Below are 25,707 nucleotides of genomic sequence, written 5' to 3'. Positions count from 1 at the left end.
GTACATTATGTCTGTAGGTGTCTGTACATTATGTCTGTATATTATTTCTGTAGGTGTCTGTACATTATGTCTGTAGGTGTCTGTACATTATGTTTGTAGGTGTGTGTACATAATGTCTGTAGGTGTCTGTACATTATGTCTGTAGGTGTCTGTACCTTATATCTGTAGGTGTCTGTACATTGTGTCTGTACATTATGTCTGTAGGCATCTGTACATTATGTCTGTAGGTGTCTGTACATTATGTCTGAAGCTGTCTGTACATTATGTCTGTAGGTGTCTGTACATTATGTCTGTACATTATGTAAATTAAGTAAGAAGATTTCTATACATTATGTCTGTAGGTGTCTGTACATTATGTCTGTAGGTGTCACATTATGTCTGTAGGTGTCTGTACATTATGTCTGTAGGCGTTTGTACATTATGTCTGTACATTATGTCTGTAGGCGTCTGTACATTATGTCTGTAGGTGTCTGTACATTATGTCTGTAGCTGCCTGTATATTTTGTCTGTAGGTGTCTGTACATTATGTCTGTAGGTGTCTGTACATTATGTCTGTAGGTGTCTGTACATTATATCTGTAGGTGTCTGTACATTATGTCTGTACATTATGTCTGTAGGCGTCTGTACATTATGTCTGTATGTGTCTGTACATTATGTCTGTATGTGTCTGTACATTATGTCTGTACATTATGTCTGTACATTATGTCTGTAGGCGTCTGTACATTATGTCTGTAGGTGTCTGTACATTATGTCTGTAGGTGTCTGTACATTATGTCTGTAGGTGTCTGTACATTATGTCTGTAGGTGTCTGTACATTATGTCTGTATATTATATCTGTACATTATGTCTGTAGGCGTCTGTACATTATGTCTGTAGGTGTCTGTACATTATGTCTGTAGGTGTCTGTACATTATGTCTGTAGGTGTCTGTACATTATGTCTGTACATTATGTCTGTAGGTGTCTGTACATTATGTCTGTAGGTGTCTGTACATTATGTCTGTAGGTGTCTGTACATTATGTCTGTAGGTGTCTGTACATTATGTCTGTAGGCATCTGTACATTATGTCTGTAGGTGTCTGTACATTATGTCTGAAGCTGTCTGTACATTATGTCTGAACATTATGTCTGAAGCTGTCTGTACATTATGTCTGTAGGTGTCTGTACATTATGTCTGTACATTATGTCTGTAGGCGTCTGTACATTATGTCTGTAGGTGTCTGTACATTATGTCTGTAGGTGTCTGTACATTATGTCTGTAGGTGTCTGTACATTATGTCTGTAGGCATCTGTACATTATGTCTGTAGGTGTCTGTACATTATGTCTGAAGCTGTCTGTACATTATGTCTGTAGGTGTCTGTACATTATGTCTGTATATTATATCTGTACATTATGTCTGTAGCTGTCTGTACATTATGTCTGTAGGTGTCTGTACATTATGTCTGTAAGTGTCTGTGCATTATGTCTGTAGCTGTCTGTACATTATGTCTGTAGGTGTGTGTACATAATGTCTGTAGGTGTCTGTACATTATGTCTGTAGGTGTGTGTACATAATGTCTGTAGGTGTCTGTACATTATGTCTGTACATTATGTCTGCAGGTGTCTGTACATTATGTCTGTAGGTGTCTGTACATTATGTCTGTAGGTGTCTGTACATTATGTCTGTAGCTGCCTGTACATTTTGTCTGTAGGTGTCTGTACATTATGTCTGTAGGTGTCTGTACATTATGTCTGTAGGTGTCTGTACATTATGTCTGTACATTATGTCTGTAGGTGTCTGCACATTATGTCTGTAGGTGTCTGTACATTATGTCTGTACATTATGTCTGTAGGTGTCTGTACATTATGTCTGTAGGTGTCTGCACATTATGTCTGTAGGTGATTACCTGAACAAGGGTTGCTTAGATCGCCACACTTTTTCCTGTTACACTCACAGAAATCTCCACTGTATTCTGGTTGATCACACTGGCACTGCCCACAGACACATCCCCCACGCCCACTACAGATTCTTGTGTCTAGTGTTGTGTTTCCACCACTTTGTAAAAAAGATTTGCGTGTAACAGATATATATCATTAAAATTCCTTGTGAGCTATATGTGATGATTTAACATTGAAGAAAACAGGTCAACATTTAGTGTACATATAAAGCTACATGTAACAACATCTAGTTCTACAAGTTGGTGAATTGAAAGGAAACAAAACATTTTGTATAAGATGATATGATCCATGTGTATACCTGGGTGAGCATGCCTCTATGTCAGTCTGTCGTTCGTCACATGAACAGTTATCTCCAGACCAGCCTTCATAGCATGTACACACCCCACACTCGAATGTCCCAAATCCATTACACTTGCTACTATTCTGCTCCTGTAAAACCATAACACATTTTCAAGTATTATTTCGGTATATTTTAGTGGATCTGCCTTATAAGTTGTCACCTAAAATCAAGAATTTTATTGATGTTTCATGGTAACATGGTAACACAACCAGTAGAAGGTAAGAGTGTGATGTTTTGTTGACTACATGGTCACCTTCATCTTATAACACAACCAGTAGAAGGTTAGAGTATGACGTTTCCATGACTACACGGTCACCTTCATCTTATAACACAACCAGTAGAAGGTTAGAGTGTGATGTTTCCATGACTACATGGTTGCCGTCACCAGACAATTGACCAGTGTGGAGCATACTAACACTGATGTATGTAATGTAAGAGAACTGACCACATTTATAGATTACAGATAAACAAGGAAATACAAAGCGAGGCATTATCCCCCACACCCAGCTGTTGGTGTCAAACCCAAATATGATATATATAGGAGCCACAAAGCGAGGCATTATCCCCCACACCCAGCTGTTGGTGTCAAACCCAAATATGATATATATAGGAGCCACAAAGCGAGGCATTATCCCCCACACCCAGCTGTTGGTGTCAAACCCAAATATGATATATATAGGAGCCACAAAGCGAGGCATTATCCCCCATATATCAAACCCAAATATGATATATATAGGAGCCACAAAGCGAGGCATTATCCCCATACCCAGCTGTTGGTGTCAAACCCAAATATGATATATATAGGAGCCACAAAGCGAGGCATTATCCCCATACCCAGCTGTTGGTGTAAAACCCAAATATGATATATATATAGGAGCCAAAAAGCGAGGCATTATCCCCCATACCCAGCTGTTGGTGTCAAACCCAAATATGATATATATAGGAGCCACAAAGCGAGGCATTATCCCCATACCCAGCTGTTGGTGTCAAACCCAAATATGATATATATAGGAGCCACAAAGCGAGGCATTATCCCCATACCCAGCTGTTGGTGTCAAACCCAAATATGATATATATAGGAGCCACAAAGCGAGGCATTATCCCCCATACCCAGCTGTTGGTGTCAAACCCAAATATGATATATATAGGAGCCACAAAGCGAGGCATTATCCCCATACCCAGCTGTTGGTGTCAAACCCAAATATGATATATATAGGAGCCACAAAGCGAGGCATTATCCCCCATACCCAGCTGTTGGTGTCAAACCCAAATATGATATATATAGGAGCCACAAAGCGAGGCATTATCCCCATACCCAGCTGTTGGTGTCAAACCCAAATATGATATATATAGGAGCCACAAAGCGAGGCATTATCCCCATACCCAGCTGTTGGTGTCAAACCCAAATATGATATATATAGGAGCCACAAAGCGAGGCATTATCCCCCATACCCAGCTGTTGGTGTCAAACCCAAATATGATATATATAGGAGCCACAAAGCGAGGAATTATCCCCATACCCAGCTGTTGGTGTAAAACCCAAATATGATATATATATAAAAGGAGCCAAAAAGCGAGCCCCCAGCTGTTGGTGTCAATGATATATATAGGAGCCACACCCAGCTGTTGGTGTAAAACCCAAATATGATATATATATATAGGAGCCAAAAAGCGAGGCATTATCCCCCACACCCAGCTGTTGGTGTCAAACCCAAATATGATATATATAGGAGCCACAAAGCGAGGAATTATCCCCATACCCAGCTGTTGGTGTAAAACCCAAATATGATATATATATAGGAGCCAAAAAGCGAGGCATTATCCCCCACACCCAGCTGTTGGTGTAAAACCCAAATATGATATATATATATAGGAGCCAAAAAGCGAGGCATTATCCCCCACACCCAGCTGTTGGTGTAAAACCCAAATATGATATATATATATATAGGGGCAACAAAGCTCCATCTCCTATCCTGATCCCTTCCTGTCCCTACATCCCTTCCTGTCCCTGTTTCCACAGACCTCCATCTGCCATCCTGATCTCTTCCTGTCCCTGTCTCCATCCATGTCCCTTCCCTTCTTTCCTTTCACAGCTTTGAGCTGTGTCAGTCTCCTGCCCCAGCCCTCCTTCCTCCTACATCATCTGATAAAGACATACTAACCGCTACGCCTGGAAGCTGACCGTGTCAGTCTCCTGCCCCAGCCCTCCTTCCTCCTACATCATCTGATAAAGACATACCTACATCATCTGATAAAGACATACCAACTGCTACGCCTGGAAGCTGACAGTGTGTCAGTGTCCTGCCCCAGCCCTCCTTCCTCCTACATCATCTGATAAAGATATACTAACCGCTACGCCTGGAAGCTGACCGTGTCAGTCTCCTGCCCCAGCCCTCCTTCCTCCTACATCATGTGATAAAGACATACCGTAAATATTCGCGTATAGTGCGCACTCGTGTATAGTGCGCAGGTACTTTTTGGAGATCAGATTTAAAAAAAAAAAATCTACAGAATAATTAATTGACTGGTCACTGCGACGAAACATTTGATGTGGTCTGATCCATTGATAATTAGGAAACCACAATGAGCGTGACCCTAACACTTGTAATTACCTTAAGTAAACAAATTTACCCAGGTGACCTAACAAGCATGAAAGGCTTGGCTGATTGTATAATGAACGGTTAATGATAGTTAACACGTTGAGTATGAGGAGACTGATGACACCCGGCTTTGGCTGAACGCGTACTATTGGTCAGAAAACGATATTGTTTTAACTGTCTGAACATTTTCAATCCTACCTTGTCCCCATAAAAGCAGGTGGTTTGTTCAGTATAGGCATGATCTTTCATGGTATCTGTACCCACCGCGGTATCCGAAGGTATTTAATGATAGATTTTTTACACCGACTTCGACATGGGGAAACTGCGAACGCCATTTGAATACGCAGAGAGACTGGAGTTTCGTGCCGCCGGTCGCCACTTCGACATTCCAGAGTGAAATATCAAGGCACGGAAGAAAGAAAAGACCGTCTAAAGTCCCAACCACTGACCAGAAGGGCTGACATAGGTGTGACAGCGAAACACCGCGAGATGGAGAGAGAGAGAGCTGTTCAACTTTGTATGCGATCGCCGATATCCCGGCATCGCTGCCAGTACAACAGAACTGCGCGTGCGGGCCATGCAGATCAAGAGAGGTCATGGGGTCACCAACTTTGGGCATCGGTGGGATGGGCTGTCCGATTTATGAACAGAACGACAATCTCCTAAAAACTTCCGGATTCATTAAATTCCACGGATACATCATCAAAATGAGGCAGAAATTCAGACACTACTATAGCCTTGACCAATAGTAAGACCGACGGGAAACGAAAAAAAATTAGATGCTAGCGTGAATGGCAGATGATTAAAACATTCAAAATTTATTTTATTTTTTTGTTGTTTTTATCTCCAAAAGACCGACGACTTTTACATATAACTATGTGAAGGGAGGTAATCCAATATGGCAGATGCAGAACTCGGGAATGATAACCCCAGGAATGGCATGTACCTGCGTATAGTGCGCACCCCCTTTTTGACACGACAGTTTCAGCTTAAAAAAGTGCGCACTATACGCGAATATTTACAGTACTAACTGCTACGCCTGGAAGCTGACAGTGTCAGTGTCCTGCCCCAGCCCTCCTTCCTCCTACATCATGTGATAAAGACATACTAACCGCTACGCCTGGAAGCTGACAGTGTGTCAGTCTCCTGCCCCAGCCCTCCTTCCTCCTACATCATCTGATAAAGATATACTAACCGCTACGCCTGGAAGCTGACAATCACATTGGCAGTTATAGGCTACATCCACATTTAGTTCAGCCTTCAGACCTTCTGGGTTGATTTTGAAAGTATCCTTCCATTTTTCGGGGTCGTTAGGACATTCTGTGCCTTTATACTGCATATTCATCTCAAACCTTATCTGAAAGACAGGCAGAGATGTTAAAGTTATATATGTAAACACTACTAGCATAGGACTTCCTGTTATCAACTATAACCTTGACTTCTCAACCTGGTTTGTTAAGTAGCTTCTGTCCCAGACCTGACACTGAGACCTGAGATAACTTCCAACACCTAACTTGTCACATCTCAGTCTGGCTTCTGACCCAGACCTGACACTGAGACCTGAGATAACTTCCTACACCAGCTTTGTCATATTTCAGTCTGGCTTCTGTCCCAGACCTGACACTGAGACCTGAGATAACTTCCTACACCAGCTTTGTCACATTTTAGTCTGGCTTCTGTTCCAGACCTGACACTGAGACCTGAGATAACTTCCTACACCAGCTTTGTCAAATCTCAGTTTGGCTTCTGTCCCAGACCTGACACTGAGACCTGAGATAACTTCATACACCAGCTTTGTCACATCTCAGTCTGGCTTCTGTTCCAGACCTGACACTGAGACCTGAGATAACTTCCTACACCTAACTTGTCAAATCTCAGTCTGGCTTTTGTCCCAGACCTGACACTGAGACCTGAGATAGCTTCCTAAACCTAACTTGTCACATCTCAGTCTGGCTTCTGTCCCAGACCTGACACTGAGACCTGAGATAACTTCCTACATCAGCTTTGTCACATCTCAGTCTGGCTTCTGTCCCAGACCTGACACTGAGACCTAAGATAATTTCCTACACCTAACTTGTCACATCTCAGTCTGGCTTCTGTCCCAGACCTGACACTGAGACCTGAGATAACTTCTCACACCAGCTTTGTCACATCTCAGTCTGGCTTCTGTCCCAGACCTGACACTGAGACCTGAGATAACTTCCTACACCAGCTTTGTCACATCTCAGTCTGGCTTCTGTCCCAGACCTGACACTGAGACCTGAGATAATTTCTTACACCTAACTTGTCACATCTCAGTCTGGCTTCTGTCCCAGACCTGACACTGAGACCTGAGATAACTTCATACACCAGCTTTGTCACATCTCAGTCTGGCTTCTGTCCCAGACCTGACACTGAGACCTGAGATAATTTCCTACACCTAACTTGTCACATCTCAGTCTGGCTTCTGTCCCAGACCTGACACTGAGACCTGAGATACCTTCTCACACCAGCTTTGTCACATCTCAGTCTGGCTTCTGTCCCAGACCTGACACTGAGACCTGAGATAATTTCCTACACCTAACTTGTCACATCTCAGTCTGGCTTCTGTCCCAGACCTGACACTGAGACCTGAGATAACTTCCAACACCTAACTTGTCACATCTCAGTCTGGCTTCTGACCCAGACCTGACACTGAGACCTGAGATAACTTCCTACACCAGCTTTGTCATATTTCAGTCTGGGTTCTGTCCCAGACCTGACACTGAGACCTGAGATAACTTCCTACACCAGCTTTGTCACATTTTAGTCTGGCTTCTGTTCCAGACCTGACACTGAGACCTGAGATAACTTCCTACACCAGCTTTGTCAAATCTCAGTTTGGCTTCTGTCCCAGACCTGACACTGAGACCTGAGATAACTTCATACACCAGCTTTGTCACATCTCAGTCTGGCTTCTGTTCCAGACCTGACACTGAGACCTGAGATAACTTCCTACACCTAACTTGTCAAATCTCAGTCTGGCTTTTGTCCCAGACCTGACACTGAGACCTGAGATAGCTTCCTAAACCTAACTTGTCACATCTCAGTCTGGCTTCTGTCCCAGACCTGACACTGAGACCTGAGATAACTTCCTACATCAGCTTTGTCACATCTCAGTCTGGCTTCTGTCCCAGACCTGACACTGAGACCTAAGATAATTTCCTACACCTAACTTGTCACATCTCAGTCTGGCTTCTGTCCCAGACCTGACACTGAGACCTGAGATAACTTCTCACACCAGCTTTGTCACATCTCAGTCTCACACCTGAGCTTTGTCACATCTCAGTCTGGCTTCTGTCCCAGACCTGACACTGAGACCTGAGATAATTTCCTACACCTAACTTGTCACATCTCAGTCTGGCTTCTGTCCCAGACCTGACACTGAGACCTGAGATAACTTCATACACCAGCTTTGTCACATCTCAGTCTGGCTTCTGTCCCAGACCTGACACTGAGACCTGAGATAATTTCCTACACCTAACTTGTCACATCTCAGTCTGGCTTCTGTCCCAGACCTGACACTGAGACCTGAGATACCTTCTCACACCAGCTTTGTCACATCTCAGTCTGGCTTCTGTCCCAGACCTGACACTGAGACCTGAGATAATTTCCTACACCTAACTTGTCACATCTCAGTCTGGCTTCTGTCCCAGACCTGACACTGAGACCTGAGATAATTTCCTACACCTAACTTGTCACATCTCAGTCTGGCTTCTGTCCCAGACCTGACACTGAGACCTGAGATAACTTCTCACACCAGCTTTGTCACATCTCAGTCTGGCTTCTGTCCCAGACCTGACACTGAGACCTGAGATAACTTCTCACACCAGCTTTGTCACATCTCAGTCTGGCTTCTGTCCCAGACCTGACACTGAGACCTGAGATAATTTCCTACACCTAACTTGTCACATCTCAGTCTGGCTTCTGTCCCAGACCTGACACTGAGACCTGAGATACCTTCTCACACCTGCTTTGTCACATCTCAGTCTGGCTTCTGTCCCAGACCTGACACTGAGACCTGAGATAATTTCCTACACCTAACTTGTCACATCTCAGTCTGGCTTCTGTCCCAGACCTGACACTGAGACCTGAGATAATTTCCTACACCTAACTTGTCACATCTCAGTCTGGCTTCTGTCCCAGACCTGACACTGAGACCTGAGATAACTTCTCACACCAGCTTTGTCACATCTCAGTCTGGCTTCTGTCCCAGACCTGACACTGAGACCTGAGATAATTTCCTACACCTAACTTGTCACATCTCAGTCTGGCTTCTGTCCCAGACCTGACACTGAGACCTGAGATAACTTCTCACACCAGCTTTGTCACATCTCAGTCTGGCTTCTGTCCCAGACCTGACACTGAGACCTGAGATAATTTCCTACACCTAACTTGTCACATCTCAGTCTGGCTTCTGTCCCAGACCTGACACTGAGACCTGAGATACCTTCTCACACCTGCTTTGTCACATCTCAGTCTGGCTTCTGTCCCAGACCTGACACTGAGACCTGAGATAATTTCCTACACCTAACTTGTCACATCTCAGTCTGGCTTCTGTCCCAGACCTGACACTGAGACCTGAGATAATTTCCTACACCTAACTTGTCACATCTCAGTCTGGCTTCTGTCCCAGACCTGACACTGAGACCTGAGATAATTTCCTACACCTAACTTGTCACATCTCAGTCTGGCTTCTGTCCCAGACCTGACACTGAGACCTGAGATAACTTCCTACACCAGCTTTGTCACATTTCAGTCTGGCTTCTGTCCCAGACCTGACACTGAGACCTGAGATAATTTTCTACACCTAACTTGTCACATCTCAATCTGGCTTCTGTCCCAGACCTATTACTGAAGTTTGAAATAACTTACCGGTTTTTCTACTCCAACCCTGTCACATTGGCTCTGCTTCTGTAAGATGTCAGCCCTAAAACAAGGAAGAAACATCATTTGTAAGGAGTACATAATAGAATAAAACAAAGGTATCGTGACAATCTTGAGCTGACGACTGATATAAAAGGCCTAAGGTCCTTTAAGATCAATTTAAGCAACATCAGATTGATCTTGGTTTCACTTTGGTCTAACCTTTATTTGCTCTTCAAAAGTTGGATATTTTACTTTCTTTTCACTTTCTTCTGTTTTCCCTTTTATATATAATTTGAAAATCCCTATTAAGAAATAGCAATGTTTATATTTTAATAGTCAAATCAAACATGGTTGCATGTGAGCCTTTTTTTTATCAGTCTCAAAATAAATACGGCACAATCCAGAATAACCTAAGAATGAAATTTTAAGAAAGATCCATCCAGTACTTCAGGAATTTGCAATAACAAACTTTCATTGTCACAATACAAGATGGTGGCCTGTCAGCAATTTTGTTTTCATAATCGAAAGGGCAAAACAAGAGACTGACACATCAAGTTTATGAAATGTAATAAATGATAATAAATTCAACTGTCAATATTCAAAATGGCTGTCTGTCGGCCATTTTTGTTTCCCTGGTCGACCTGAAATTTAAATTGGTACAATTGAGATCATAGGAAACTTACAAATGAAGTTTTAGAAATATCCCTCCAGATCTTCTTCAGTAAATGTGAAAACATATTCAACTGCCAAATCCAAGATGGCTACCTGTCAGTCATTTTGTTTCCCTTATCCAACACAAAAATAAAAGGCCACAACTGAGGGCCAAGGGGAACTGACACATCAAGTCCTAGGGAAACTGACACATCAGGTCCTAGGGGAACTGACAAATCAGACACATCAGGTCCTAGGGAAACTGACATATCAAGTCCTAAGGGAAATGACACATCAGGTCCTAGGGAAACTGACACATCAGGTCCTAGGGAAACTGACACATCAGGTCCTAGGGAAACTGACACATCAGGTCCTAGGGGAAATGACACATCAGGTCCTAGAGGAAATGATACATCAGGTCCTAGGGAAACAGACACATCAGGTCCTAGGGAAACTGACATATCAAGTCCTAAGGGAAATGACACATCAGGTCCTAGGGAAACTGACACATCAGGTCCTAGGGAAACTGACACATCAGGTCCTAGGGGAAATGACACATCAGGTCCTAGGGGAACAGACACATCAGGTCCTAAGGGAACTGACACATCAGGTCCTAGGGAAACTGACACATCAGGTCCTAGGGGAACTGACACATCAGGTCCTAGGGGAACTGACATCAGATCCTAGAGGAAATGACACATCAGGTCCTAGGGGAACTGACACATCAGGTCCTAGGGGAACGGATACATCAGGTCCTAGGGGAACAGACACATCAGGTCCTAGGGGAACTGACACATCAGGTACTAGGGGAACTGACACATCAGGTACTAGGGGAACTGAAACATCAGGTCCTAGGGGAACTGACACATCAGGTCCTAGGGAAACAGACACATCAGGTCCTAGGGGAACTGACACATCAGATCCTAGGGAGACTGACACATCAGGTCCTTGGGGAACGGATACATCAGGTCCTAGGGGAACGGACACATCAGGTCCTAGGGGAACTGACACATCAGGTACTAGGGGAACTGACCCATCAGGTACTAGGGGAACTGAAACATCAGGTCCTAGGGGAACTGACACATCAGGTCCTAGGGAAACTGACACATCAGGTCCTAGGGGAACTGACACATCAGGTCCTAGGGGAACTGACACATCAGGTACTAGGGGAACTGAAACATCAGGTACTAGGGGAACAGACACATCAGGTCCTAGGGGAACTGACACATCAGGTTTCAGATATATTCTTCCAGTACTTCTTAAGAAATAGCAATGACAATTTTCAACCCTAACAAGAAACTGATGAAGGCTCCCCAAAACGGACTTGATTGGACACAAAATTTCACAAAGGGACAATAATTCTGTAATAAGGGGTTTCAGACAGTGAATCTGATACACTGTACAGTCTCTATGTAAGACCAATGTATCCAAGCTTTATTACCTTATTTAAATCACTGGGTGGTATGTTATCTATAAGAAATTTTATCAAAGATAATTAACTTTGTAATTATGGGTGGCATGCCCCCACATTGGTCCATTGTACCTTGTTTCTGTTTGATCAATATATACTGTGGATTCATTTATTTTCGTTGGGTTCAATTTTCGTTGTTTCTACAAATTAGACAGTTTCGTGGACTCATAAATTCGTGGATTTTTTATTCTGTGGGAAAAAAATAAAAACGTTAGAATTTTCTCTTTTTGCTTCCAGTCGAAATTTTTTCTGTTTGTATTAAGGCTATGTTCACAGGAATTAACACTGATGACAAGAATAAAAGAACGTTTTTTTTCAAGATGGCGTCCTGTGTTTTTATAACGCTGGTCTCGCATTAATATCAAACAACAAATCAGTATATAACCTGGCGTGTAATCAATCGGTAATTATCAGAAACAATTGTTTTCAGTGGATAAACATTGTGCGCTGATCAGTCGGTGTACCGCAGTCATATGAAAACACCACGCGTATCAATTGGACCATGTGTGTAAACAGGTGTGTAAACAAGATCTGCATTATTAATAATTATTGTGAACCTGTAGTCGGATAGAAATACGGATCCAATCTTCAATCGACAGGATGGTCCGATCAAGCCTAGTGTCCACAGTGTCGCTAACGACTGCGATCCCATCATACTTAGCATCACAATGGGTACTTACCCTTTGTTATGTTTAATAATATATAATTATATATCGTTGACACCAATTTAGCGTATCCATGTCGAGCCTCAGACTACCCGACTCCCGACTAATTACGGGGCTTCTGTCATTACCGGTGGACGTTTCCGGTGTCGGCAAAGATTACTTGGTCAAATTTCAAAATTACTTTAGTAAGTAGTTCATATTTCGTTGTGTTTTTAAATTCGTGGATTTGCTCATCCACGAAAACAACGAAAATTGGACCCCCACGAAATAAAATGAATCCACAGTACACAAAGTTTGATTATCCTAGCTTAAATGAAAGCAAACTTATGCTCGGTACAAGAAATCTTAACAAAGTGCAATAACTCGGTAATTAAGGGGTTGTGGGTCCTGAATTAGGTACACTGCACATCCTCGTTGTATGAAGAATGTATGCACTATGTTTCATTATCCTAATTTTAATGCAAGCAAAGGCATGTGAAAATTTTCGAGGAACATACATTTCCAAAATGACTTCCAGTCGACCATGTTTTTTCCCTGATCCAACTCAACATTTGACTGACACAAGTAGAGACCAACAAGAACTGACATATGGAGTTTGGAAAATATCCCTCAGGCATTTCTCAAGAAATACCCTGGTAGTGATAACAAGGATTGTTTACACATGAATGACTGACAATGGCTGTCAGGGGTTATAGCCTAACATCATCACTGAAGACTTTTTTTTCTGGAAAGAAGGTTAGCAATCGACCAATCAGATTTTAGCACCCTCATTTAATAACTATTATGTGTGAAATGAATCTGTAGGATGTTGGACATTTAATCTGCGATAATATGAAGCATAACAATTCTGCTCCAAGCCCTTAAAGCTAACATTTTCTAACATAACTTACCCTGACCCACAGTTTGACCTCAGAAAATATCTAATGTCATCTTTCTTCTCAACCAGAATCTTGACATTCTCTCTGATGGCCTGAAAACAAGAGTGTACAGATCTTAGAAACATGTTTTCTGTTGTGTGATGCTGATCTACCATTTATGTATTCTATAGAAAACAGACCTACCCTGTATGTGTCCTGTATGAGACAGACCTACCCTGTATGTGTCCTGTGTGAGACAGACCTACCCTGTATGTGTCCTGTGTGAGACAGACCTACCCTGTATGTGTCCTGTGTGAGACAGACCTACCCTGTATGTGTCCTGTGTGAGACAGACCTACCCTGTATGTGTCCTGTGTGAGACAGACCTACCCTGTATGTGTCCTGTGTGAGACAGACCTACCCTGTATGTGTCCTGTGTGAGACAGACCTACCCTGTATGTGTCCTGTGTGAGACAGACCTACCCTGTATGTGTCCTGTGTGAGACAGACCTACCCTGTATGTGTCCTGTGTGAGACAGACCTACCCTGTATGTGTCCTGTGTGAGACAGACCTACCCTGTATGTGTCCTGTGTGAGACAGACCTACCCTGTATGTGTCCTGTGTGAGACAGACCTACCCTGTATGTGTCCTGTGTGAGACAGACCTACCCTGTATGTGTCCTGTGTGAGACAGACCTACCCTGTATGTGTCCTGTGTGAGACAGACCTACCCTGTATGTGTCCTGTGTGAGACAGACCTACCCTGTATGTGTCCTGTGTGAGACAGACCTACCCTGTATGTGTCCTGTGTGAGACAGACCTACCCTGTATGTGTCCTGTGTGAGACAGACCTACCCTGTATGTGTCCTGTGTGAGACAGACCTACCCTGTATGTGTCCTGTGTGAGACAGACCTACCCTGTATGTGTCGTGTGAGACAGACCTACCCTGTATGTGTCCTGTGTGAGACAGACCTACCCTGTATGTGTCCTGTGTGAGACAGACCTACCCTGTATGTGTCCTGTGTGAGACAGACCTACCCTGTATGTGTCCTGTGTGAGACAGACCTACCCTGTATGTGTCCTGTGTGAGACAGACCTACCCTGTATGTGTCCTGTGTGAGACAGACCTACCCTGTATGTGTCCTGTGTGAGACAGACCTACCCTGTATGTGTCCTGTGTGAGACAGACCTACCCTGTATGTGTCCTGTGTGAGACAGACCTACCCTGTATGTGTCCTGTGTGAGACAGACCTACCCTGTATGTGTCCTGTGTGAGACAGACCTACCCTGTATGTGTCCTGTGTGAGACAGACCTACCCTGTATGTGTCCTGTGTGAGACAGACCTACCCTGTATGTGTCCTGTATGAGATAGACCTACCCTGTATGTGTCCTGTATGATCCGTGTTATGTTGGATGAGTCTCTAAGGTCAAGTTTCTGGGCACTTGACAGTTGTCCAATTTCCTCTACAACCTTTTGGTAGGCATTGATAGCGGCAGATCCCACAGTAAAAAGCAGGATGATCTTGTTTTCTTTCACTTTTTCTTTGATCTGGCCGACAGATGGGTAATCCTGTAACCAATCAATCAGATAAAAATATTAAGATTGCCTTCAATCATGGTATTGATTAGAAGTGTTTGAAACCCAAGGCATAAAGTCAATAAGCAATGCGGAATATATCAATTCCAGGAGCCACATGATTTTTAAGGCAACCAGATATGTACTGACCTGATATAGAGACCAGATGTACTGACCTGATATAGACACCAGGTGTACTGACCTGATATAGAGACCAGGTGTACTGACCTGATATAGAGACATGGTGTACTGACCTGATATAGAGACAGGGTGTACTGACCTGATATAGAGACAGGGTGTACTGACCTGATATAGACACCAGGTGTACGGACCTGATATAGAGACCTGGTGCACTGACCTCATATAGAGACATTGTGTACTGACCTGATATAGAAACATGATGTACTGACCTGATATAGAGACCTGGTGTACTGACCTGATATAGAGACACTGTGTACTGACCTGTTATAGAAACATGATGTACTGACCTGATATATAGAGACCTGGTGTATTGACCAGATATAGAGACAGGGTGTACTAACCTGACATAGAGACAGGGTGTACTGACCTGATATAGAGACACTGTGTACTGACCTGATACAGAGACCTGGTGTACTGACCTGATATAGAGACTAGATGTACTGACCTGATATAGAGACCTGGTGTACTGACCTGATATAGAGACTAGATATACTGACCTGATATAGAGACTAGATGTACTGACCTAATGTAAAGACAGGGTGTACTGACTGATATAGAGACCTGGTGTACTGACCTGATATAGAGACCTGGTGAACTGACCTGATATAGAGACTAGATATACTGACCTGATATAGAGACTAGATGTACTGACCTAATGTAAAGACAGGGTGTACTGACCTGATATAGAGACCTGGTGTACTGACCTGATATAGAGACCTGGTGAACTGACCTGATATAGAGACTAGATGTACTGACCTGATATAGAGACTAGACGTACTGACCTGATGTAAAGAAAGGGTGTACTGACCTGATATAGAGACCTGGTGTACTGACCTGATATAGAGACCTGGTGTACTGACCTGATATAAAGACTAGATGTACTGACCTGATATAGAGACTAGACGTACTGACCTGATGTAAAGAAAGGGTGTACTGACCTGATATAGAGACCTGGTGTACTGACCTGATATAGAGACCTGGTGTACTGACCTGATATAAAGACTAGATGTACTGACCTGATATAGAGACTAGACGTACTGACCTGATGTAAAGAAAGGGTGTACTGACCTGATATAGAGACCTGGTGTACTGACCTGATATAGAGACCTGGTGTACTGACCTGATATAAAGACTAGATGTACTGACCTGATATAGAGACTAGACGTACTGACCTGATGTAAAGAAAGGGTGTACTGACCTGATATAGAGACCTGGTGTACTGACCTGATATAAAGACTAGATGTACTGACCTGATATAGAGACTAGACGTACTGACCTGATGTAAAGAAAGGGTGTACTGACCTGTTCCAGGGATTTTGTGTACATATTTGTTTCAGAATTTGTGTGACATTTCCCGTCATTAGGTGTCACTATCCCAGCTAGCTGTAGAAATAGAAAACAGAAAATGTTTTAAGATAAAAGAATTGTATAATTTCTACTACTCAATCCAAAGTCATATACATAGCACTGATTTGAATGCATAAAGGAAAATGATTATGTTTCCTCTGTGCTACCATTCTATCTGTCTCAGATGTGTTACCTGTCTATCTGTCTCAGATGTTTTACCTGTCTATCAGTCTCAGATGTTTTACCTGTCTATCTGTCTCAAATATGTAACCTGTCTATCTGTCTCAGATTTCTTACCTGTCTATCAGTCTCAGATGTGTTACCTGTCCATCTGTCTCAGATAATTTACATGTCCATCTGTCTCAGATGTTTTACCTGTCTATCTGTCTCAGATGTGTTACCTGTCTATCAGTCTCATATGTTTTATCTGTCTAATTGTCTCGGATGTGTTACCTTTCAATACGTTTCAGAAGTGATGCCTGTCTCATTGTCTCAGCTGTCTCATTGTCTATGATGTGTCAATTGTCAATCTGTCTAAGATGAGTCAACTGACAATCTGTCTCAGATATGTCGCCCACCTATCGGTCTCAGATATGACACCTGTCTCATATATATAACATGTCTTATTGTCCCATTGTCTCCTTGTCTCAGATGTGAAATCGCTCTCATTATCTTAGATTTGACACCTATTCTATTACCTCAAATGTGTCACCAGTCTTATTGTCTTAGATGTGTTACCTGTCTCATTGTCTCAAATGCGGTCACATCTGTCTCAATGTCTCATATGTTGTTACACCTGTCTCATTGTTTCAAATGTGTCACCTGTCTCATTGTTTTAGATGGAACACCTGTCTCATTGTTTTGATGTGTCAGCTGTCTTATTGTCTCAGATGTGTCATCTGTTTAATTGTCTCAGTTGTGTCATCTGTCTCATTGTCTCAGATGGGTCACCTGTCTCATTGTTTTAGATGGGTTACCTGTCTCATTTTTCTAGATGTGTCAGCTGTCTTATTGTCTCATCTGTGACACCATTACTTTGTTACATCTATCTCTTTATTTCAAATGGATCATCTGTCTCTTTGTCTTAGACGTGTCACCCCAAAATAATACTCACCCGTCCATCTCCAGCAAAATGGTAATCGCTGTCTGTAGCATAAATGAGTAAACGTCTTGAACGATTCCTCCAACCAATCAGTTCCTACAATACAAAGAGTTAATGAGACCTCCAGCCAATCAGTTCCTACAAGACAATGAGCTATTGAGACCTCCAGCCAATCAGTTCCTACAATACACTCAGTTAATGAGACCTCCAGCCAATCAGGTCCTACAAGACAATGAGCTATTGAGACCTCCAGCCAATCAGGTCCTAAAATACAATCAGTTAATGAGACCTCCAGCCAATCAGGTCCGACAATACAATCAGTTAATGAGACCTCCAGCCAATCAGGTCCAACAATACAATCAGTTAATGACACCTCCAGCCAATCAGGTCCTTCAAGACAATCAGTTAATGACACCTCCAGCCAATCAGGTCCTACAAAATTAGTGTCCTAGGCTCGGTTATAACCGGAACAAGGACGTTAAGCTCAAAAAAAAACAAAAAAAAGGTCCTACAATACAATCAGTTAATGACACCTCCAGCCAATCAGGTCCTACAAGACAATGAGCTATTGAGGTGACCATCAGAATCTGCTCAGCTTTAACAATAAGTCAATTTAATGATGTATTTCAATGGCTCTCAATTCCAATAGGTCAATAGGATATTTTCAATTGATCACTATCATGATATTTGTTCCTCTACCAATTGTTAGCGATAGTGTCTTTTAACTAAACAAAAATACTACTTGAAAGCAAGAATTTTCATTGAGTTGCAAGGTAGCCTTCGTTTATTTATGAAAACAGCACTGAGACCTTGATTGGGGGTAGCGCTAAATACAAGCACAATCACCCACTTAGGTTGGAAATTTTCAGCACAATTTGTTAGTTCATAAAAACATTTTCTGTAAACTTGTTTGTTCATAAAAACATTTTCTGTAACCTTGTTTGTTCATAAAACATTTTCTGCAAACTTGTTAGTTCATAAAAACATTTTCTGTAAACAAATTAATATCGTAATCCTGTTGTGCTTTTTTGACCTCAATAGTCACCCCTATCAGTGCGATAGTGTGTTCAGAATGAATAAATCTGTTCAAGAATTCAAGAGATATCCTGTACACAAGGTTTTTATTTCAAGAGTGGTCATGGATGACCTTTGACATTTAACCTTTTACCTTGACCAATTATCATCAAAATCTAATCAAGTGAGGAACATGGGTTCAAGAGATACAGATGGAGACATAAAATGATTGCTATATACTCACTCTGAACTAAGGATGAGGTAGGGTGTGTAGCGCCAAGTCAGGGTGTTACAACAAATAGCATTGATGTAAAAACATTCTGGTGGGGAAGTAATGGGGGAGGAGGGGAGGAGGGGAGGAGGGGAGGGATGGAGGGGCAGGAAAGGGACAAAGGCTATGATAAACAGTCTTAATGTAAAAACATTCTGGTGGGGGAATGACCGGGGAGGTGGGGAAGTGACCGGGGAGGTGGGGAGGGATGGAGGGATGAAGGGGAACAGGGATGGGGAGGGAAAGAGGCTAGGATAAACAGTCTTCATGTAAAAACATTCTGGTGGAGAAGTGACCGGGGAGGTGGGGAGGGGGTTTTGATAAACAGTCTTGAAGTGAAAACATTCATTTGGAGGAAGTAATGGGGGAAGTGGGGTGGGACTGAGGGGTAGGGGGGGAGGGACAGAGGCTATGATAAACAGCCTTGAATGACAGAGATGGGGAGGGAGGGGGAGGGGAAGGGAAAGGGTGTTTTGATAAACAGTCTTGATGTGAAAACATTCAGAAGGAGGAAGTAACGGGGTAGGTGGAGAGGGAGGGGAGGAGAAACAGGGTTTTGATAAATTGCCTTGATGTAATATCATTCTTCATTTACCGTGCAAACCATGACTTGCATCAAGCCATCAAATCCTCCTTCAGGTGTGTCGTAGTTGGCACTGCTTTCTGTGGCATCGACTTGTCTCTGTAAAAACAGTAAAATGAATACTGATACCATTAACCAGAATTAAACATTTTAACAGAATCTTATCATAATTAGTTCATGTTTGGACAAATAAAGCAGTTTAAAGACTGAATTCTAAGACACCCATGAGCCCCTTGGATCTTGTCGATCATCTGACTAGAAACACCTACAAAGTACTGTTATACAAATAGTGGGATCAATCATTACAAACATTTCACTGACTAGAAACACCTACAAAGTACTGTTATACTAATACTAACAGAACAGACACAAGGACGGACACATGCACGGACGGACACATACATGCACAGACTGATGGACACACATACTCACAGAATATTTTGGGAGGGATAATTAAGCAAATTCTCACCAAAAAGGAACTTCACTTACAATAAACTCAGGGATGTCCTTTGCCAGTTTCATAGAGTGTTTGAAGGAATAAGGTGCAGCACAAGTTTTTTCTTGGATGGAACAAGGATTCTCCACACTGTTAATGTACAAAGTTTGTGATACAGATTTACAGTCAAAATCATCGCAGGTCTGATACATATTAACTAGGTGTTACATTAAAATCCAGGAAATCAAAGAGGGATCTTCAAGTTTACCGTAACAGGATCTTTACTTAGTTCTTTAATTATAAAATGGATCTTGTCCTTCCTTTGCTCTAAATTATAAGATTGTTGTATCAACAGATGAATTAATTATATGGAAACATCAATAAACATCAGGGTTACCAAATATAACTGTCAATATATTCATCTTATAATTCTCATGAATGGGAGGTATGAGTGGAAGGTAAAACACTTACTTTGCTGGGGAAGTGCATATTAAAGGTAAAACACTTACATTGCTGCGGAGGTGTAGTTTAAAGGTAAAACACTTACATTGCGGGGGAGGTGTAGTTTAAAGGTAAAACACTTACATTGCTGGGGAGGTGTAGTTTAAAGGTAAAAAACTTACATTGCTGGGTTGATGTAGTTTAAAGGTAAAACACTTACATTGCTGGGGAGGTGTAGTTTAAAGGTAAAACACTTACATTGTTGGGGAGGTGTAGTTTAATGGTAAAACACTTACATTGCTGGGGAGGTGTAGTTTAAAGGTAAAACACTTACATTGCTGGGGAGGTGTAGTTTAAAGGTAAAACACTTACATTGCTGGGGAAGTGCATATTAAAGGTAAAACACATTGCTGGGGAGGTGTAGTTTAAAGGTAAAACACTTACATTGCTGGGGAGGTGTAGTTTAAAGGTAAAACACTTACATTGCTGGGGAGGTGTGGTTTAAAGGTAAAACACTTACATTGCTGGGGAGGTGTAGTTTAAAGGTAAAACACTTACATTGCTGGGGAGGTGTAGTTTAAAGGTAAAACACTTACATTGCTGGGGAGGTGTAGTTTAAAGGTAAAAAACTTACATTGCTGGGGAGGTATAGCTTAAAGGTAAAACACTTACTTTGCTGGGGAGGTGTAGTTGAAAGGTAAAACACTTACATTGCTGAGGAGGTGTAGTTTAAAGGTAAAACACTTACATTGCTGGGGAGGTGTAGTTTAAAGGTAAAACACTTACATTGCTGGGAAGGTGTAGTTTAAAGGTAAAACACTTACATTGCTGGGGAGGTGTAGTTTAAAGGTAAAACACTTACATTGCTGGGGAGGTGTAGTTTAAAGATAAAACACTTACATTGCTGGGGAGGTGTAGTTTAAAGGTAAAACACTTACATTGCTGGGGAGGTGCAGTTTAAAGGTAAAACACTTACATTGCTGGGGAGGTGTAGTTTAAAGGTAAAACACTTACATTGCTGGGGAGGTGTAGTTTAAAGGTAAAACACTTACATTGCTGGGGAGGTGTAGTTTAAAGGTAAAACACTTACATTGCTGGGGAAGTGCATATTAAAGGTAAAACACATTGCTGGGGAGGTGTAGTTTAAAGGTAAAACACTTACATTGCTGGGGAGGTGTAGGTTAAAGGTAAAACACTTACATTGCTGGGGAGGTGTGGATTAAAGGTAAAACACTTACATTGCTGGGGAGGTGTAGTTTAAAGGTAAAACACTTACATTGCTGGGGAGGTGTAGTTTAAATGTAAAACACTTACATTGCTGGGGAGGTGTAGTTTAAAGATAAAACACTTACATTGCTGGGGAGGTGTAGTTTAAAGGTAAAACACTTACATTGGTGGGGAGGTGTAGCTTGATGGTAAAACACTTACATTGGTGGGGAGGTGTGGTTTAAAGGTAAAACACTTACATTGCTGGGGAGGTGTAGTTTAAAGGTAAAACACTGACATTGCTGGGGAGGTGTAGTTTAAAGGTAAAACACTTACATTGCTGGGGAGGTGTAGTTTAAAGGTAAAACACTTACATTGCTGGGGAGGTGTAGTTTAAAGGTAAAACACTTACATTGCTGGGGAAGTGCATATTAAAGGTAAAACACATTGCTGGGGAGGTGTAGTTTAAAGGTAAAACACTTACATTGCTGGGGAGGTGTAGTTTAAAGGTAAAACACTTACATTGCTGGGGAGGTGTAGTTTAAAGGTAAAACACTTACATTGCTGGGGAGGTGTAGTTTAAAGGTAAAACACTTACATTGCTGGGGAGGTGTAGTTAAAGGTAAAACACTTACATTGCTGGGGAGGTGTAGTTTAAAGGTAAAACACTTACATTGCTGGGGAGGTGTAGTTTAAAGGTAAAACACTTACATTGCTGGGGAGGTGTAGTTTAAAGGTAAAACACTTACATTGCTGGGGAGGTGTAGTTTAAAGGTAAAACACTTACATTGCTGGGGAGGTGTAGTTTAAAGGTAAAACACTTACATTGCTGGGGAGGTGTAGTTTAAAGGTAAAACACTGACATTGCTGGGGAGGTGTAGTGGAATGGTAAAACACTTACATTGCTGGGGAGGTGTAGCTTGATGGTAAAACACTTACATTGGTGGGGAGGTGTTGTTTAAAGGTAAAACACTTACATTGGTGGGGAGGTGTAGTTTAAAGATAAAACACTTAATTGCTGGGGAGGTAAAACACTTACATTGCTGGGGAGGTGTAGTTTAAAGGTAAAACACTTATAATGCTGGGGAGGTGTAGCTTAAAAGGAAAACACTTACATTGCTGGGAAGGTGTAGTTAAATGGTAAAACACTTACATTGCTGGGGAGGTGTAGTTTAAAGATAAAACACATTGCTGGGGAGGTGTAGTTTAAAGGTAAAACACTTACATTGCTGGGGAAGTGCATATTAAAGGTAAAACACATTGCTGGGGAGGTGTAGTTTAAAGGTAAAACACTTACATTGGTGGGGAGGTGTTGTTTAAAGGTAAAACACTTACATTGGTGGGGAGGTGTAGTTTAAAGATAAAACACTTACATTGCTGGGGAGGTGTAGCTTAAAAGGAAAACACTTACATTGCTGGGAAGGTGTAGTTAAATGGTAAAACACTTACATTGCTGGGGAGGTGTAGTTTAAAGATAAAACACATTGCTGGGGAGGTGTAGTTTAAAGGTAAAACACTTACATTGCTGGGGAGGTGTAGTTAAATGGTAAAACACTTACATTGCTGGGGAGATGTAGTTAAATGGTAAAACACTTACATTGCTGGGGAGGTGTAGTTTAAAGGTAAAACACTTACATTGCTGGGGAGGTGTAGTTTAAAGGTAAAACACTAACATTGCTGGGGAGGTGTAGTTTAAAGATAAAACACTTACATTGCTGGGGAGGTGTAGTTTAATGGTAAAACACTTACATTGCTGGGGAGGTGTAGTTTAAAGGTAAAACACTTACATTGCTGGGGAGGTGTAGTTTAAAGGTAAAACACTTACATTGCTGGGGAGGTGTAGTTTAAAGGTAAAACACTTACATTGCTGGGGAGGTGTAGGTTAAAGGTAAAACACTTACATTGCTGGGGAGGTGTAGTTTAAAGGTAAAACACTTACATTGCTGGGGAGGTGTAGTTTAAAGGTAAAAAACTTACATTGCTGGGGAGGTGTAGTTTAATGGTAAAACACTTACATTGCTGGGGAGGTGTAGTTTAAAGGTAAAACACTTACATTGCTGGGGAGGTGTAGCTTGATGGTAAAACACTTACATTGGTGGGGAGGTGTTGTTTAAAGGTAAAACACTTACATTGGTGGGGAGGTGTAGTTTAAAGATAAAACACTTACATTGCTGGGGAGGTGTAGCTTAAAAGGAAAACACTTACATTGCTGGGAAGGTGTAGTTAAATGGTAAAACACTTACATTGCTGGGGAGGTGTAGTTTAAAGATAAAACACATTGCTGGGGAGGTGTAGTTTAATGGTAAAACACTTACATTGCTGGGAAGGTGTAGTTAAATGGTAAAACCCTTACATTGCTGAGGAGATGTAGTTAAATGGTCAAACACTTACATTGCTGGGGAGGTGTAGTTTAAAGGTAAAACACTTATAATGCTGGGGAGGTGTAGTTTGATGGTAAAACACTTACATTGATGGGGAGGTGTTGTTTAAAGATAAAACACTTGCATTTCTTGGGAAGTGTAGTTTAAAGATAAAACACTTACATTGCTGGGGAGGTGTAGTTTAAAGATAAAACACATTGCTGGGGAGGTGTAGTTTAAAGGTAAAACACTGACATTGCTGGGGAGGTGTAGTTTAAAGGTAAAACACTTACATTGCTGGGGAGGTGTAGTTTAAAGGTAAAACACTTACATTGCTGGGGAGGTGTAGTTTAAAGGTAAAACACTTACATTGCTGGGGAGGTGTAGTTTAAAGGTAAAACACTTACATTGCTGGGGAGGTGTAGTTTAAAGGTAAAACACTTACATTGCTGGGGAGGTGTAGTTTAAAGGTAAAACACTTACATTGCTGGGGAGGTGTAGTTTAATGGTAAAACACTTACATTGCTGGGGAGGTGTAGTTTAAAGGTAAAACACTGACATTGCTGGGGAAGTGTAGTTTAAAGGAAAAACACTTACATTGCTGGGGAGGTGTGGTTTAAAGGTAAAACACTTACATTGCTGGGGAGGTGTGGTTTAAAGGTAAACCACTTACATTGCTGGGGAGGTGTAGTTTAATGGTAAAACACTTACATTGCTGGGGAGGTGTAGCGGAATGGTAAAACACTTACATTGCTGGGGAGGTGTAGCTTGATGGTAAAACACTTACATTGCTGGGGAGGTGTAGTTTAAAGGTAAAACACTTACATTGCTGGGGAGGTATAGCTTAAAGGTAAAACACTTACATTGCTGAGGAGGTGTAGTTTAAAGACAAAACACTTACATTGCTGGGGAGGTGTAGTTTAATGGTAAAACACTTACATTGCTGGGGAGGTGTAGTGGAATGGTAAAACACTTACATTGCTGGGGAGGTGTAGTTTAATGGTAAAACACTTACATTGCTGGGGAGGTGTAGTGGAATGGTAAAACACTTACATTGCTGGGGAGGTGTTGTTTAAAGGTAAAACACTTATATTGCTGGGGAGGTGCTGTATAAAGGGAGAACACTTACATTGCTGGGGAGGTGTTGTTTAAATGTAAAACACTTACATTGCTGGAGAGGTGCTGTTTAAAGGTCAAACACTTACATTGCTTGGGAGTTATGGGTGAAACAGATACTTAGCCAGAAAGGAGAAGGTAAATGGTAAAATGCTTTCATTGTTGGGGAAGTACTTACTTTACTGGGGAGGTAGGTGAATGGTTAAACACTGACTATCTCTTGGAGGAGTGGATGAATTGTAAAACACTTACATACTGAGGGAGGTGTGGATGAATAGTAAAATGCTTACATATTGAGGGAGGTGTGGATGAATTGTGAAACACTTACATACTAAGGGAGGTGTGGATGAATTGTGAAACACTTACATCCTGAGGGAGGTGTGGATGAATTGTGAAACACTAACATACTAAGGGAGGTGTGGATGAATTGTGAAACACTTACATCCTGAGGGAGGTGTGGATGAATTGTGAAACACTTACAAACTGAGGGAGGTGTGGATGAAGGGTAAAACACTTACATATTCAGGGAGGTGTGTGTGAATTGTAAAACACTTACATACTGAGGGAGGTGTGTGTGAATTGTAAAACACTTACATACTGAGGGAGGTGTGGATGAATTGTGAAACAAATATTCAGGGAAGTGT

The 25,707-nt window shown here is 41.8% G+C and overlaps 1 protein-coding gene across 1 annotated transcript in view; it reads right to left on the bottom strand.

Annotated features, from left to right (window-relative positions):
• LOC132550661 (integrin beta-6-like) overlaps nt 1-25,707 on the bottom strand; it is a 52,722-nt gene that overhangs the window by 16,987 nt on the left and 10,028 nt on the right. The window contains exons 7-16 of the mRNA XM_060214752.1: nt 19,994-20,090; nt 19,517-19,603; nt 17,649-17,732; nt 16,490-16,570; nt 14,789-14,980; nt 13,442-13,521; nt 9,771-9,825; nt 6,073-6,234; nt 2,236-2,366; nt 1,886-2,034 (exon numbers count right to left, since the gene is read on the bottom strand). Coding sequence (XP_060070735.1) covers nt 1,886-2,034; nt 2,236-2,366; nt 6,073-6,234; nt 9,771-9,825; nt 13,442-13,521; nt 14,789-14,980; nt 16,490-16,570; nt 17,649-17,732; nt 19,517-19,603; nt 19,994-20,090 — 1,118 coding nt within the window. The remainder of the gene's footprint in view (nt 1-1,885; nt 2,035-2,235; nt 2,367-6,072; nt 6,235-9,770; nt 9,826-13,441; nt 13,522-14,788; nt 14,981-16,489; nt 16,571-17,648; nt 17,733-19,516; nt 19,604-19,993; nt 20,091-25,707) is intronic.

This window comes from Ylistrum balloti, unplaced genomic scaffold, assembly GCF_031769215.1.
Source record: "Ylistrum balloti isolate Yb309-2 unplaced genomic scaffold, AGI_CSIRO_Ybal_v1 Utg370138, whole genome shotgun sequence".
NCBI lineage: Eukaryota > Metazoa > Mollusca > Bivalvia > Pectinida > Pectinidae > Ylistrum > Ylistrum balloti.
The sequence above is the reverse complement of the archived record's forward strand: the minus strand, read 5'-3'. Positions and strand labels throughout refer to the sequence as shown.